General features: G+C 39.5%; 1 protein-coding gene across 10 annotated transcripts in view; it reads right to left on the bottom strand.

Annotated features, from left to right (window-relative positions):
- LOC117399524 (E3 ubiquitin-protein ligase UBR5) overlaps positions 1-13,999 on the bottom strand; it is a 90,262-nt gene that overhangs the window by 17,900 nt on the left and 58,363 nt on the right. For all 10 annotated transcript variants that reach the window (XM_059022427.1, XM_059022426.1, XM_059022429.1 and 7 more), the window contains exons 26-37: positions 10,531-10,628; positions 10,080-10,228; positions 9,850-9,941; positions 4,591-4,737; positions 4,351-4,469; positions 3,937-4,063; positions 3,717-3,846; positions 3,394-3,554; positions 2,947-3,186; positions 2,079-2,202; positions 672-777; positions 227-358 (exon numbers count right to left, since the gene is read on the bottom strand). In XM_059022427.1, coding sequence (XP_058878410.1) covers positions 227-358; positions 672-777; positions 2,079-2,202; positions 2,947-3,186; positions 3,394-3,554; positions 3,717-3,846; positions 3,937-4,063; positions 4,351-4,469; positions 4,591-4,737; positions 9,850-9,941; positions 10,080-10,228; positions 10,531-10,628 — 1,625 coding nt within the window. The remainder of the gene's footprint in view (positions 1-226; positions 359-671; positions 778-2,078; positions 2,203-2,946; positions 3,187-3,393; positions 3,555-3,716; positions 3,847-3,936; positions 4,064-4,350; positions 4,470-4,590; positions 4,738-9,849; positions 9,942-10,079; positions 10,229-10,530; positions 10,629-13,999) is intronic.

Here is a 13,999-nt window from a genome sequence, read left to right as displayed (position 1 = left end):
TAAGACCACTGGACAAAAGTGGTTCAGCATGACAATTATCTTTCATACAAAAGTGAACTATACTAGCTTGGCAAATCCGTGAATAAAGCAGAGAGCAATATATATATAAAATTGTTGGATGTAATTAAGTGCAGGAAGAAGAAAAAAAAAACCCCGGCAGGTTTAGAATCTGCATTTCTAAGTTTATCAAGCCCAATTCATTGTGCGTTGTACAAAAACCACATACCTGCTTCAGACCCTGCAGTGGCTGCTGTGACAACACTCCTTCGACCACTGGCATTATCCTGGTTGCTGTGGTTACTTTCACTGTCGCTTTCCGTTTCTGCAGCTGCCAAAAGATCAAGCTCCATATCGCTCCCTAAATCAAAATGAAGCAAAACATTTTATAGTGTAGGCTGTACAGTATAATACAGACATTAAGACTATATAGCAGCGACATAGCTTACATTTTTTATTTTCAAAAGATGGACACAAAGAATGATGCAACTCACACATGCAAAAGAGGGTATATTTCACAACAGAAGAGAAGTGCTTTTAAATTCCAAATAGAACGTATGCATTATCTTACCTATACTGCCCCAAATTTGGAAAACTCACTTAACATACAAAGGTTCACAGTTAACAAATAGCTGCAGATAAAGCAATGGGTGTTTTGTTTGATAAATACGTACCATCCTCGTCATGCTCATCATGTTGTCCCTCTGCGTTCTCCTCCCCCTGCTCCTCCTGTTCATCATGGTGATCCTCTTCTCCAGCAACACCTTCCACAACCTCAACCTGGAACCCAAAGCATGACATTACACCCAAATGCATTTTGGGCATTCATTTTAGGCAACACACTTTCTGCCTAATTTTAGCTACCCTAATGAGAGATTTGCGCTCAGTGTATTATTGGATCTTTATTTTGAAGAAAACATCAATGCATCGATTATTGTTGATAAATGCCTATACAATAAGCAAATAAGAAATTAGGCTGTCGACTGCACCACTAGTTACAGTAGCTAATCTTTGTGTATTCTCCACAAGTGCAGTTTACTACAATTTGATGAAAATCTATTCACTCTTTTAGCGATTCAATTTGCAGGATTTTATATAAACGCAAAAGGCAAGAATTCGCCACTTCCTCACCAACTACTCCACGCAGCTCCTAGTTCAGGCCCTGGTACTGCCCCGCCTCGACTACTGCAATTCCCTCCTGACCAGCCTTCCTGCCTCTGCTACCCGTCCGCTCCAGCTCATCCAAAACTCTGCTGCTTGCCTTGTCTTTTCCCATCCTTGTTTCTCCCATGCTACACAGATGCTACGCTCTCTGCACTGGCTCCCTATCACTGCTCGCATCCATTTAAAAACTTTTGTACTCACCTATTGCTGTCTTGACCTTTCTGCTCCCTCCTATCTCCAGACTATCATTTCTCCCTACACCCCCTCTCGCCCCCACTGCTCCTCCACCTCTGTACTGTATTCTTTATTTTGCTCTTACTTAAATTTGATCTTATTGTACTTTCATAACTGCTCTTATCTGTATTATGATATTCTGTAATGTGATATTTTATAATGTGATAACTTGTAATGTGATATTTTATAATGCAATAGTTGTACCGTGACATTTTGTAACAATTGTAAGTCCCCCTGGATAAGGGCATCTGCTAAGAAATAATAATAATAATAATAATAATAATAATAATAATAATAATAATAATATGGATATGGCATGGTATGTGCTGGTATTCTTCGTTTCCTGCCCTTGGTCTTGATGACGCTCACGTCATGTGAATCTTTAAATATGTGGTGATAATATAATCAGCTAGCCAATAAACTACTATACAATGAAGTATCGTGTATTTTGGAATACAATTGTAATTATCAAAGTATCTTGCCACCATGACAGACTTTCTCCCTTTATTAAGGACACTTACATTTTATGAGCCATCTTTAGACACTACAACTCCAAATTTTACAGCTGTTATTTCCAACAGGCAGACCCATTTTATTGACAACACAACAAAAATGAAATATCAAACAAAACTGACAGTATGACAGATGGAGATTTAAAGAAAAGTATTTTATTTCTGTATTACCTCTTCAACGTCAGCAGATACTATATCATCCCGCTCCTCATCTCTTCCACGAACAGGCTGAGACTGACTGATGTGTCTCTGCTGAGGGTTTCTGATGATATACGATGACTGAGATAGGCTTGAACTAAAAACGTAAAGAAAGTTATTCTGCAACAACAGCTTGTCTATAAAAGCATTTAGCATGCATGTCAGACAATTTTTTTCAAACCTCGTACTTTAACCTTTAGCGGTCCATTTATTCAGCACGTCAGGTCCAATTTATTTTCACATGCGCAGTTTATTTTTAATCGCGCTCTTTAAAAGTATTTTTTTTTTCACAGTAAAACAGGTTTAAAAGGCACTGCATATTAACAGGACAAACTGTACCGCATATCGAGCCCCGCCCCACAACTTGTTGGCTATATTTTTCACATATGTCTTAATAGTACATACCAATAAATCATCTCCTGATCACTCGTTTTATCACCAAACTCCTCAATAATGAGATCCAAGTCATTATTTTATTACTATAACATCTAAAAAAAGCCCTGCAAATGTCTGTGATATTCTTTGAGCGCTGGATGCAGAAGCAGCTATCTTGTTTGTTTGTCCGTGTTAGCTATGTGATGCCGGGGCTATCTAATCATGATACGTCCTTTTTTTCTTTTCGGCTTCTCTCGGCTCCTATCGGTCTCACTCGGCCACTGAATGGTTTTCTCAGCTTTTTCCAGAGAAAAAGTGACTAGAGACCTGTTTTTTACGTCTTTTTGATGATGACTGACAGGGTCCGACATTGGAACGGAAAGGGAAAATTGCAATGTCGGACCAGGTCCAACATAGGAATGCAAAGGGTTAAAAGAAAAGGCCTTGTGAATAATGCAATAAGTACCTGCTAGACTGATCAGGTGAAGGTCTGGGTGGAAGGGGCTCCACTGAAAACAGCTCTTCGCTGCCTTGCATGGCATCTATGCTGGTGCAAGCTAGGGTGAAGGGAGCCGTCGGCCTTGCAATCCCCATCCTGACTGGTACAATCAGGGACTCTGCTACATTACACAGCTCCTCTACTGCATATGGCAGCAAGGCCTGAAAGACGCGCTTGCATTTCCCAATAGGCTGCGGAATAAAGTTGCTGAAAAGAAAAACAAACAAAGGGAATGAAACACTGCACAGCATATTTTTGCTTAGTGTTTGTCCACAAAAGTATAAATATACAATATTAACAAATGCCACATTAACCACTCATTCTATTATATTTATTTTATCCAAAACATAAATTGTGTTTTGAACCACTACATCAAACCATTTAGATTACACTGAAGGACAAACAAAAACTTACTTTTTCTTCTTTGAAGATGCCATCTCCACACTGAGAATGACGAAGACCCTGGCGACAGAGCGCAGAAACCTCATGGTTACATTAATCGCCTCCTCTCTTCGACCTGGAGTGTACTTATTCTGAAGCTCTTTTACTAGAGTTCCCAGAAGAGTATCTAAAAGCTAAAACAGAAAACATCTTTAAGTGTAGTTGCAAACTGAGTATTTGCTATGATTTCTAAAAGCTCTTAAATTAAGTTAAAAGCAAGCCAAGTTGCCTCGCTGGACAGTGCATATTGCTGAAACACCGACTGTTTGAAGAAAATGGACCGACTTCAAACTTACCAATATATCTGCAGTACATTTTACAATCAAGCAGTGGGTGAAACAGTCTAGCCTGATGGTCCCACTTTGCTGGTTAAGGTATACTTGCTCTTCAGGAAGTAGATGACCTATTTTGCTACTTGCACTTAACCTACCAAAAAAAACAGAATGGACAAAAATTAGGGCCAGTAGATCCAAGCTATTTAATATAAGAAACTTATACTTTTTTTTTGTAACTCACAGATCTTTGTTTTCCTGGGATCCGAACATGACCATGGATTTCAAAGCGTTCCAATCCTGCAGGACTCTCTCAAGGGCAAGTTGGGCAAAACGGGGAGGCTCCAAGTCATGATCAGGCATATCAGAATCTTCAAGAGGAATTACATCACTTGGATTACTTAATTTTAAACTTCAGATTCATTTTGCAATATAAAATACGAGCTCTCCGAGTTGACAATTTGCTGGATTTTCATGGTGGCAAGAGCTCTAATGCAAATTAGCAGTTACTTTACTTGCGTCTGACAACTATGAATTAAAGTTCCTAGACTGTAAATGGTCAAAGAATTACCTACAGTAGTGTAACCGAATCCCTACACCAATGAGTGAATGAAGTTACACTTTTACAAGTGATTAGTCATTATATATCACTGCATACCTTCAGCATTAGCAGCCTTACGGTTTCTATCCTCTCTAATTCGGGGAGGTCGATACTGGCAGTGTTCTACAGTTTGCCTGGCCACGGTCTGCACCAAAAACAGAAGGAGATGTTCTCCCCTGCAACAAGAAATAATGGATACGTTAATACAGAAAAAAAGGGAGACCACAAAGACTTTGCAAAGAAATTAAATTTAAACATGTATGCGACTTCAGATGTATCTGTTAAATCAGTACTTGCCTGCTATTTGGCATTGTCACAAGGTTAGTGGTGGTAAGCAACCTGTAGAGCAGATCAAGGCGTGCAGACTTCTGTCCTGCTATCAAAGTTTTACATTTGCACTTCTCCCAGCAGTCACAGTATGCTGTTGGTGATGTTCTCTTGAGTCTGGAAACCAAAAAAAAAAAAACACTTTAAATAACCAAGGCTACAATGCATTGTTAAAAAGATACCAGTGTCACAAATGAACCTAAAACCTGTCTTCCCTTGCACAAGGTGCAATCACTTTTTCTGAGTGAAAGGTGTATGCGGCAGAGATAGATGTCTCTGATAGAAACAGTTTAATTTATCTGAAGTCTTCCCACTGATGATGGGAATGGGAATGTAGAGATGGAAGCTCTGCTAACAATATTTAAGTTATTGCAGGTATCAGGCTTTTAAAAGACACACATGTGGTGGCTTTGACAGACTCACTGAGAGCAGAAACTGACCCAAGACTGTGACAGCTACTGGAAGCAGGCTGATCTTTGGGATACAAATTGAACATTTGTGAAACTGCATGCGTGTTAAAATGTTGTAATAACTACTGTGTTTTAAAGAATATAAAGCCAGCAGAAATACTAAACAAATTGTTAAAACGCACCGTTCATACAAAAAATGTATAACATGCTATGTATTAACCTATAGTTATGCTAGAGCATTCTATATTCCTGTTTATTCTGTTATAACAGTAAAAAATATTATTGGATCTTTGTAAGTGAGTAATAAGTGAGCTAGGTTGGGGTCACGTTGACCAAAAAACACCTGTGAAATGAGCTTAGCTTGTATTTGTCTGAGCTACTGATGCCAAGGTTTATAACCTTGAGGAGAAAAGCAGAAATGAGAATCTCATTTAATTAACTCAAATGTTCAGTCAAGTCTCTTATTTACAGAAGTAAGCATTATCTGAAGGTAGTCTTTAAGCTAAACACAGGTATTCTAGAATAATTCAAACAGAATATAAGTGCAAATTTTAACAGAAAAAACTGTTAAGTTTGAAAATAAGAGAACATAGTGCAGAAATTAACTTAGAAGTAGAAACTTCAGTCAAAGCATAATGGTACCAGTCTGTGTCAGGCATATAGTAGGATCTGCCAAAAAGAATGTAATTAAAGTGTTAACCTTGTCTTTGCTTGAAACTTAACAGTACCAGGCGCGTGGGTAACTGGAGAAAATAACTCTTGGCAATTGGTCAGCAGTTTTACATCAAAGGTTTCTATGATGGCTGATCTTTAAGAAACAACTTCTGGTACTTGAAAGGGAGTATATGGTGAACTGTCTATGGCTTCATTAAATCATAGAAATTAATGAAGACCTGGTAAAACAAGTGAGAAGGAGCAATAGCATAGGACCATATTTGGATTTAGTAAGAATGCCATACGTCTGGGAAAATGCTTACAGAAGAAACTTCTATTAACCCTTTGTGGTCCTATGTCGGACCTGGATAGTCATACTTGCCCCTGGCATCAGATAACGCCGGCCATAAGGAAACAAGCTGGCTGCGACTGCATCAGCGCTCAGAGAATATCACAGACATTTGCAGAGCTTTTTAGAGATGTTATAGTAATAAAATAATGACTTGCATTATTGAGGAGTTTGGTGATAAAACGAGTGATCAAGAGATGATTGATCGGTATGTACGACTATTATTATTATTTCTTAGCATATGTGAAAGCTATAGTGAACGAAAGGATGGGGTGGGGCTGGAGATGCCTAGTGAGTGCTTTGTTGATATGCAGGGCCTTTTAAACCTGTTTGACTGTGGAAAAAAAAATGCTTTTAAAACAGCACGTCTAAAATTAACTGCGCGTGTGAAAATAAATTTGTCCTGACGCGCCAGACACGCACTTAATAAATGGACTGCAAAGCGTTATTGATGAATGACCTTGGCAGAAAAGCAGGTGATCTTAAACTTGCCTCAACAGGACACTCAGTACTGCATCTCCAGCCCCGCTCCACCCCTTGTTCACTGTATTTTTCACATACCTCTTCATAGTCGTGCATACTGATAAATCATCTCCTGATCACTCATTTTATCACCAAACTCCTCAATAATGTGATCCAAGTCATTATTTTATTACTATAACATCTCAAAAAGCTGCCCTGGATGCGGAAGCAGCTATCTTGTTTGTTTATGGCCGTGTTATCTCTGTGGTGTCGGGGCTATGTGTATTGCTCAGATCCACCCCTTTTTTTGTTCGGCTTTTCTCAGCTCCTATCAGTCTCACTCGGCCAATGAATGGTTTTCTCTGCTTTTTCCAGAGAAAAAACGACTAGAGACCTGTGCTTTACGTCTTTTTGATGATGTTGGACAGGGTCCGACATCGGACCGGAAAGGGTTAAGATTTAATTACGACTTCCGATGTAAAAAGCGAAGCAAAAACTCTATAAAAAGAGGTAAAATCATATATATATATATATATATATATATTACACAGTACCAGTAAAAAGTTTGAGTACACTTGCTGGAAACTAGGTGTTTTTCATAATTGACAATGTTTTATGTCGTATATGTTTCTGTAAATACTTAAATGAAAACACGTTACAATATACAAAACATGAAAATTGTCTAAATCTTGGATTCCTCAAAATAGCCACCCTTTGCCGTAACAGCCTCACAAACACGAGGCATTCGGTTAACAAGTTTCAGCAGGAAATCACCCGACATGTCTTCCCAGCTCTTCTGCAGCAATTCCCAGAGATGTAGGGCACTTGTGGGTAGCTTTGCTTTGACTCTTCTGTCCAGTTCGTCCCATACAAGTTCTATGGGATTGAGGTCTGGAGACTGGGCAGGCCAGGTCATTAGATTGAGTTGTCCTTCACTTTCCTTCTTCACCAGATAGTTCTTGCACAACTTTGAGGTGTGTTTCGGGTCATTATCTTGCTGAAGAATGAAGGACTGCACAACTAGCCATAATCCTGATGGAATGGCATGCCTCTGAAGTATGCTATGATAGTCATGCTGGTTGAGCTTGCCATGGACTTGGAAAAGATCACCAACTCTGTCACCAGCAAAGCAACCCCAGACCACGACACTGCCTCCTCCATGCTTGACAGTGGGAACCACACATGCAGAACTCATGCGCTCACCCTCTCTGCGTCTTACAAATACTCGGCGGTTGGACCCAAATATTTCAAATTTTGACTCATCGGTCCATAAGACCGACTTCCACTCCTCAAACATCCAGTTTCTGTGTTTTTTGGCCCAGGCAAGTCTCTTCCTCTTATTCTGCACTCTTAACAATGGTTTCTTTGCAGCAATTCTTCCAGTTAGGCCAGCTTCACGCAATCTCCTCTTAACAGTTGATGTTGAAACATCTGTACTTCTAGTAGCATTTAGCTGAGCTTGTATTTCAGGGGCAGTTAAATCGCCGGTTTCGCAGACTTGTGACTCAATGAACTTGTTCTCTGATTCTGAGGTCACCCTTGGCCTGCCTGACCTGGTTTGGTCCTCATGAGTGCCAGTTTCTTCAAATTGTTTGATGGTCTTGGCCACAGCAGTTACAGACACTTGCAAAGTTCTTGTGATTTGTCTTAAAGATTGACCTTCATTTCTTAAGGTAATTACATACTGTCTTTTTTCTTTGCTTAACTGAGCGTAGTTTGCCATTTTCTGCTCCCTTACATTCAGGAATGACAAACTTGTGCCTATGCTACCTATATTTATAGTAAACTATAAACTCGGAGAACATCTAACAAAGACACTTTTATACTTAGGCCAGTGTTCTAACACTGTGTTATACACATTTCAGACTTTTAACTGACTTGGGCTTCAGACTGAAATCCCCTTGCTTTGGGTGACCATTTCATTGAAATTTTTACATTTTCATTTAAAAAAATTTTTTTGAATGCAATTCACTTATGATTATCAGCTTATATAAGTATACTTATCATATAATGAAATATTAAGTGTTTATAGACAAGTCTATACAGTTAAAAGCATAGATAATCATGAAAAACCTGGTTTCAAGCAGGTGTACTTTTGACTGGTACTATATATATATATATATATATATATATATATATATATATATATATATATATATATATATATATATATATATAGTTATGTGTTATAACCATAAACATATTTAAGTATTAATGCTATTATACCTGTTAAAGCACTGGACTTCAGGATTGCCTGTCAGCTGGGATTCGACGTAGCCCAACTACTCAATCCATTTTTAAGCATTTAATAAACCAAAAGAAGTACTAATACTACTCTGATTCGTTAAAACTTCAAATCGAATGAGTGTGAGTTTCTTGATTATTAACCCTTTGTGGTCCTATGTCGGAGCAGGTCCGACATTACAATTTTCACTTTCCAGTCCAATGTCGACATCAAAAAGACGTAAAAAACGGGTCTAGTCGTTTTTTCTCCAGAAAAAGCCGAGAAAACCATTTAATGGCCGAGTGAGACCGATAGGAGCCAAAAAAAAAAAAAGGGCCGCATCTGAGAAATACAGATAGCCCCGGCACCACAGAGATAACACGGACATAAACAAACAAGATAGCTGCTTTCCGCATCCAGCGCTCAAAGAATAATCAGACATTTGCAGAGCTTTTTGAGATGTTACAGTAATAAAATAATGACTTGGATCGCATTATTGAAGAGTTTGGTGATAAAACGAGTGATCAGAAGATGATTTATCAGTATGCACGACTATGAAGAGGTATGTGAAAAATACAGCAAACAAGAGGTGGGGCAGGGCTGGAGATGCAGTACTGAGTGTCCTGTTGATATGCAGTACCTTTTAAACCTGTTTTACTGTGAAAAAAACACTTTTAAAACAGCGCGTCTAAAATAAACTGCGCATGTGAAAATAAATTGGACCTGACATGCCTGAGATGCGCTGAATAAATGGACCGCTAAGGGTCAAGTCATCTGGATACATTGCAAGCGCAGTGCACGAAAGATTCACAGGAGTCCGAAACATCTTCATGTCCTCCCTGAACATCTCCCCTGAGTTTAAGAGCATGTATGTATGTATGTATGTATGTATGTATGTATGTATGTATGTATGTATGTATGTATGTATGTGTAAAAAGATAATCTGACACCAGCTACTTCATTTATGGCACAGACATTGCACTAATCAACTTCAATGTTCTCATCTTAAACAGAAAGTCTTCTTAAAATCCCTCCAGCAATAAAGCAGAGATACATGAGGATATTTCTGCTTAATAATCTTAAAACTCATGTCAGTTACCTCTCTTCAGGAATGGCTAAAGTATACTCACTTGCAGTCATGTCCCTTGTGGCAAACCCTGGCACATTCTGTGCAGCAACAAAGTGACTCCAACAAGCCACATGTTCGACACTCAAAAATATCCTGAAAGACCAAAAAACAAAAAAGGAGTCCTTAGTTTCCACTAAACTTACATTTTTAGACTACCTTTCATACAAAGTCTCTATCTGACCTCCTAACTTCTGTAATCCCTTAGACAAAACAATTGGTTTAACAGCTCACCTGATTGATGTGTTCTGCTCCAGTCCACGTAAAACTGCAAGTGTCATTGCAGCAAAGCACATAAAGTGGAGAATCATCTGGATTGGTTCCAGGTGGGCAGATCATTTCCGTAAAAACAGCATCCTCTTTCTCATTGGATGTAGTCTCACCTATAAAAAAAAAAACAATGACTCTCCAAATGAATACATCTATTTAAAGAATTCTGTTTTTACACAGACAAACTTCCTTTGGACTATCATGGAAGGTACAATATGTACAAAGTTTTTCTTCAATATGCTAACACGGTCATTGACATAACGCCAGCGTTCCAAAATAAATTATCAACTCAATCTGCTTTGAACTTTACTGAGAAAGATCATTGCAAACGGCCCGTGTCATTTTAAATTTCAGAAATCTAACCTAGTAAATACAACAATTCAAACTCTATATTCTGTAATTGACAATAACGTACCTTTAGCTATTTTTTGTGCAGCTTCAAGAATTGTTATAGCAGCTGGATATGCTCTCCCACTAACAGCCAGCATAAATGGAGTCATTCCTCTTGCATCCCTGTAAATTGTAAAAGTAGTCCATCAGTCAGGTTTTTTTTTTTTTTTTAAGAATACCAACAATTAAAGGTTTATGGGAGAGAACTCGCAGCATTTTTACAAACATACTTAACATTAGGTTATGATAACTCTGGTTCCCTGAAATAGAATGTAACCATTACCGTATGCGTATTAACCTTGTAGAGACCCAAAACCTGAAGATGATATACCAAAGCTGCTCTCTGAGCCAGTGACAGTCATGACCACTGAGGGAACAAATAGACTGCACTCACAGATCCGGTCGTCATTTTTCCTTCAAGCCTGCTTCAATCATGGACGCAGCAACCATGAAGGTTAACGGTTACATTTCTATTTCCAGGAACCAGGGTTACGATAATAACCAAACGTTCCCTTTCAAGTACGAAACGGAACCATTACCGAATGGGTGAGTGTAGCAAAGCCGTCGCAAGGGCAATATTGCAGAATGACTGGAATGCTACAAGTCTATGCTGAGAGGCTGCCTTGCGCGTTATCATATAGAACACCAGTAACAAGTAGCTAGGTTAAAAAAATTGAGGGAGAAACTCACCTCTATGCCGGTGTTGTAAAGGTCGACTGAGAAACCCTCCTTAACACTCCAGTTCCAATACCAGGGTGGGGTGCAATAAATGTTCATTTTTCAGAATTCACTTGTGTAGTACTGTTGGTAGGTCAATAAAAGTATCTGTATAGTTTTAATGTATAGGTTTTAACGCTAAGTGTAAAAAACAACTCTGAAGTTGACACCTCTATGAAAAGTTCAACTCACTCGAAGTTGCGGCTAATTTATGCATGACGTCACACCAGGACAAGCTCGCCATCCCGCCCGCTGCTTTCCTGCATTACCACTCACCAAAACACAACACACCCAGGGGAGAGATACCATGGTAAATAGGTGTGTAATATATGGTTGCTCCAACACAGCAGGGCCGGTACGATGCCGGCAATGGATGAAGTTTGTGAGGAGGACCAGGCATTGGGATGCTTAACCCAACAGCAGCTGCATCTGCAGCACCCACTTTACCAAAGACAGCTTTATTAATGTTCAAGATGGGTGCTGTTAAATGTTTTAAATTAAATAAGGATGCAGTACCATCTATTTATCCAGATGGTACCTGCAGGACAGCAGCATCATCTTCTAGTTAAAAATAGTAAAATCACCGGGACTCTAGAAGCTGCCAGGAAGAGAGGTGCCGTTTGATGAAAATATGTATGACAATGTGACAATTATAGCGCCAACAACCTCCCATGTACATTATTAATAAATATGATAAAATTATCATGCTATGTCAAGCTCTTGTATGCATTCCTGTTAAGTCTCTCGATTTTGGGCTCCCGAGTGGCGCAGCCAGTAAAGGCACTTGCCTAGGGGGCTCCCGAGTGGCGCATCCAGTAAAAGCACTCGCTAGAGTGCAGGATGCGCTCTATAGCCTGGACGTCACCGGTTCGAGTCCAGGCTATTCCACAGCCGACCGTGGACGGGAGCTCCCAGGGGGCGGCGCTCAATTGGCCGAGCGTCGTCCGGGGGGAGGGAGGGTTAGGTCGGCCAGGGTGTCCTCGGCTCACCGCGCACCAGCGACCCCTGTAGTCTGGCCGGGCGCCTGCGGGCTTGCCTGTAAGCTGCCCAGAGCTACGTTGTCCTCCGACGCTGTAGCTCTGAGGCGGCTGCATGGTGAGTATGCAGAGTGTAAAGAAGCGGGCGGCTGACGGCACACGCATCGGAGGACCGTGTGTGTTCGTCTTCGCCCTCCCGAGTCAGCGCGGGGGTGGTAACGGTGAGCTGAGCTTAATAAAATAATTGGCTATTCCAAATTGGGAGAAAATAATAAATAATTGGCAACGACAATTTATATATATAAAAAAAAAAGTCTCTCGATTTTGTCGGGATACTCCCGCGTAAGATCTTCTGCCTCCGGATTATTTAGATCGACAATCTTAACATAAACTTCAACTTTATTTATTGTTATTATTATTATTTTCCCCCATCTGACGTGCAAAAATGTCTTAGGCTACTTTATGATGTTGATGTAGGCTATATCAGATTCTAATAGGCTACAAGTTAAGAATAAAGTATTATTATTTACTGTATATGTAAGAATTATTATATTGACTTGTTCGGAGAAAGTTGTGCATTAAGTCCGAAAAAGGAGACCTCTGGTTCTTGTGTGTTCATAAGCTGACACGTATTACTGTACTTGTTTTGAATGTTAAATTGCAGCTGATTTGTTGCCACGGAGATCTGACGCACTCTGTGTCTATTGCTAAGAAACGAGAGACTGGAGTTCGGAAACAGAGTACAGAGTTCGTGAGCTGGGAGAACGCACCTTTTTTGTTGTTTGTGTCTCGAAACAAAGACGGTAGAGTCGGTATTCTTTTTTGTTTGTTTAAAGGGTGTCAGCCAACCGAGTGCTTAAGAACCTGTGCAGCGAGGCCTACATAGACAGTGAAGGCTATCAGGTTGTATGTGTGGGACGCTGTGTAATTGACTGTACTGTTATGTAAAGTCTGGTGTTACCACAAGTAAATCCTATCACTATTGAACATCTTAAAAAATTAATGTAACAATAACTAAAACTTTCAGAATACTTCAGGGTCTATGTCTTGTTTTTATTGTGAACCTGAACAATAAATACTCAATTTTTTTGCAATCTGCCTCCTTGTTGTTTTGTATACTTCCTATCAGTCGCTGATGTTCTGCCCAGTTAAATACCTGTGCGGGAGATAATTAGAGATCCCTCACCTTTATTGAGGATGTCATAGTCGAAACATACAATTGATCATTTAACCTCTTGTTTGATTAACAACTACATTCCAGTAACGAGCCACAGCCGAGATGCAACAATCAAGCAATATTCTTCAAAATAAATTCACCGTCTGAATAAGGATGCGTGGCACATGCTTTTCACTAAAAGCAGGCATGAAAATACTGCCAAGAAACAAATTAAAATTAAAAAACATGAAACTGACACCAAAAAAAAAAAAGTCATATGCTACTCTACCATCAAAAGACTACAACAAACCACAGGAGAGAAGTAACAAGCTGGTTTTTTTCACATTGTGAAGCCAATATAAATGAAGCACAACCAACATTTCCGATCTGTTTGACTTAAGATGCTAAAACATCTAAACTGGTAACATCGCTTTCACTTCTCTCCTCCATCTACTGCATTTGTTTACAACAGTGAATGTCTTGGAGTGACGTCACGCATGTGCGCTCTTCCAGGTAGAGGTCTCAAGGGTTTTTGAAAACTGTCTAAATTTGCCTTTTTTCCACTTTATAAATAACAAATGTGAATGAAATTCAGCACATGTATAGAGTTTAGCTGCACTCAACAATGACTTTGTCATTGCACC

The sequence above is a fragment of the Acipenser ruthenus genome, chromosome 4, assembly GCF_902713425.1.
Source record: "Acipenser ruthenus chromosome 4, fAciRut3.2 maternal haplotype, whole genome shotgun sequence".
Classification (NCBI taxonomy): domain Eukaryota; kingdom Metazoa; phylum Chordata; class Actinopteri; order Acipenseriformes; family Acipenseridae; genus Acipenser; species Acipenser ruthenus.
The sequence above is the reverse complement of the archived record's forward strand: the minus strand, read 5'-3'. Positions and strand labels throughout refer to the sequence as shown.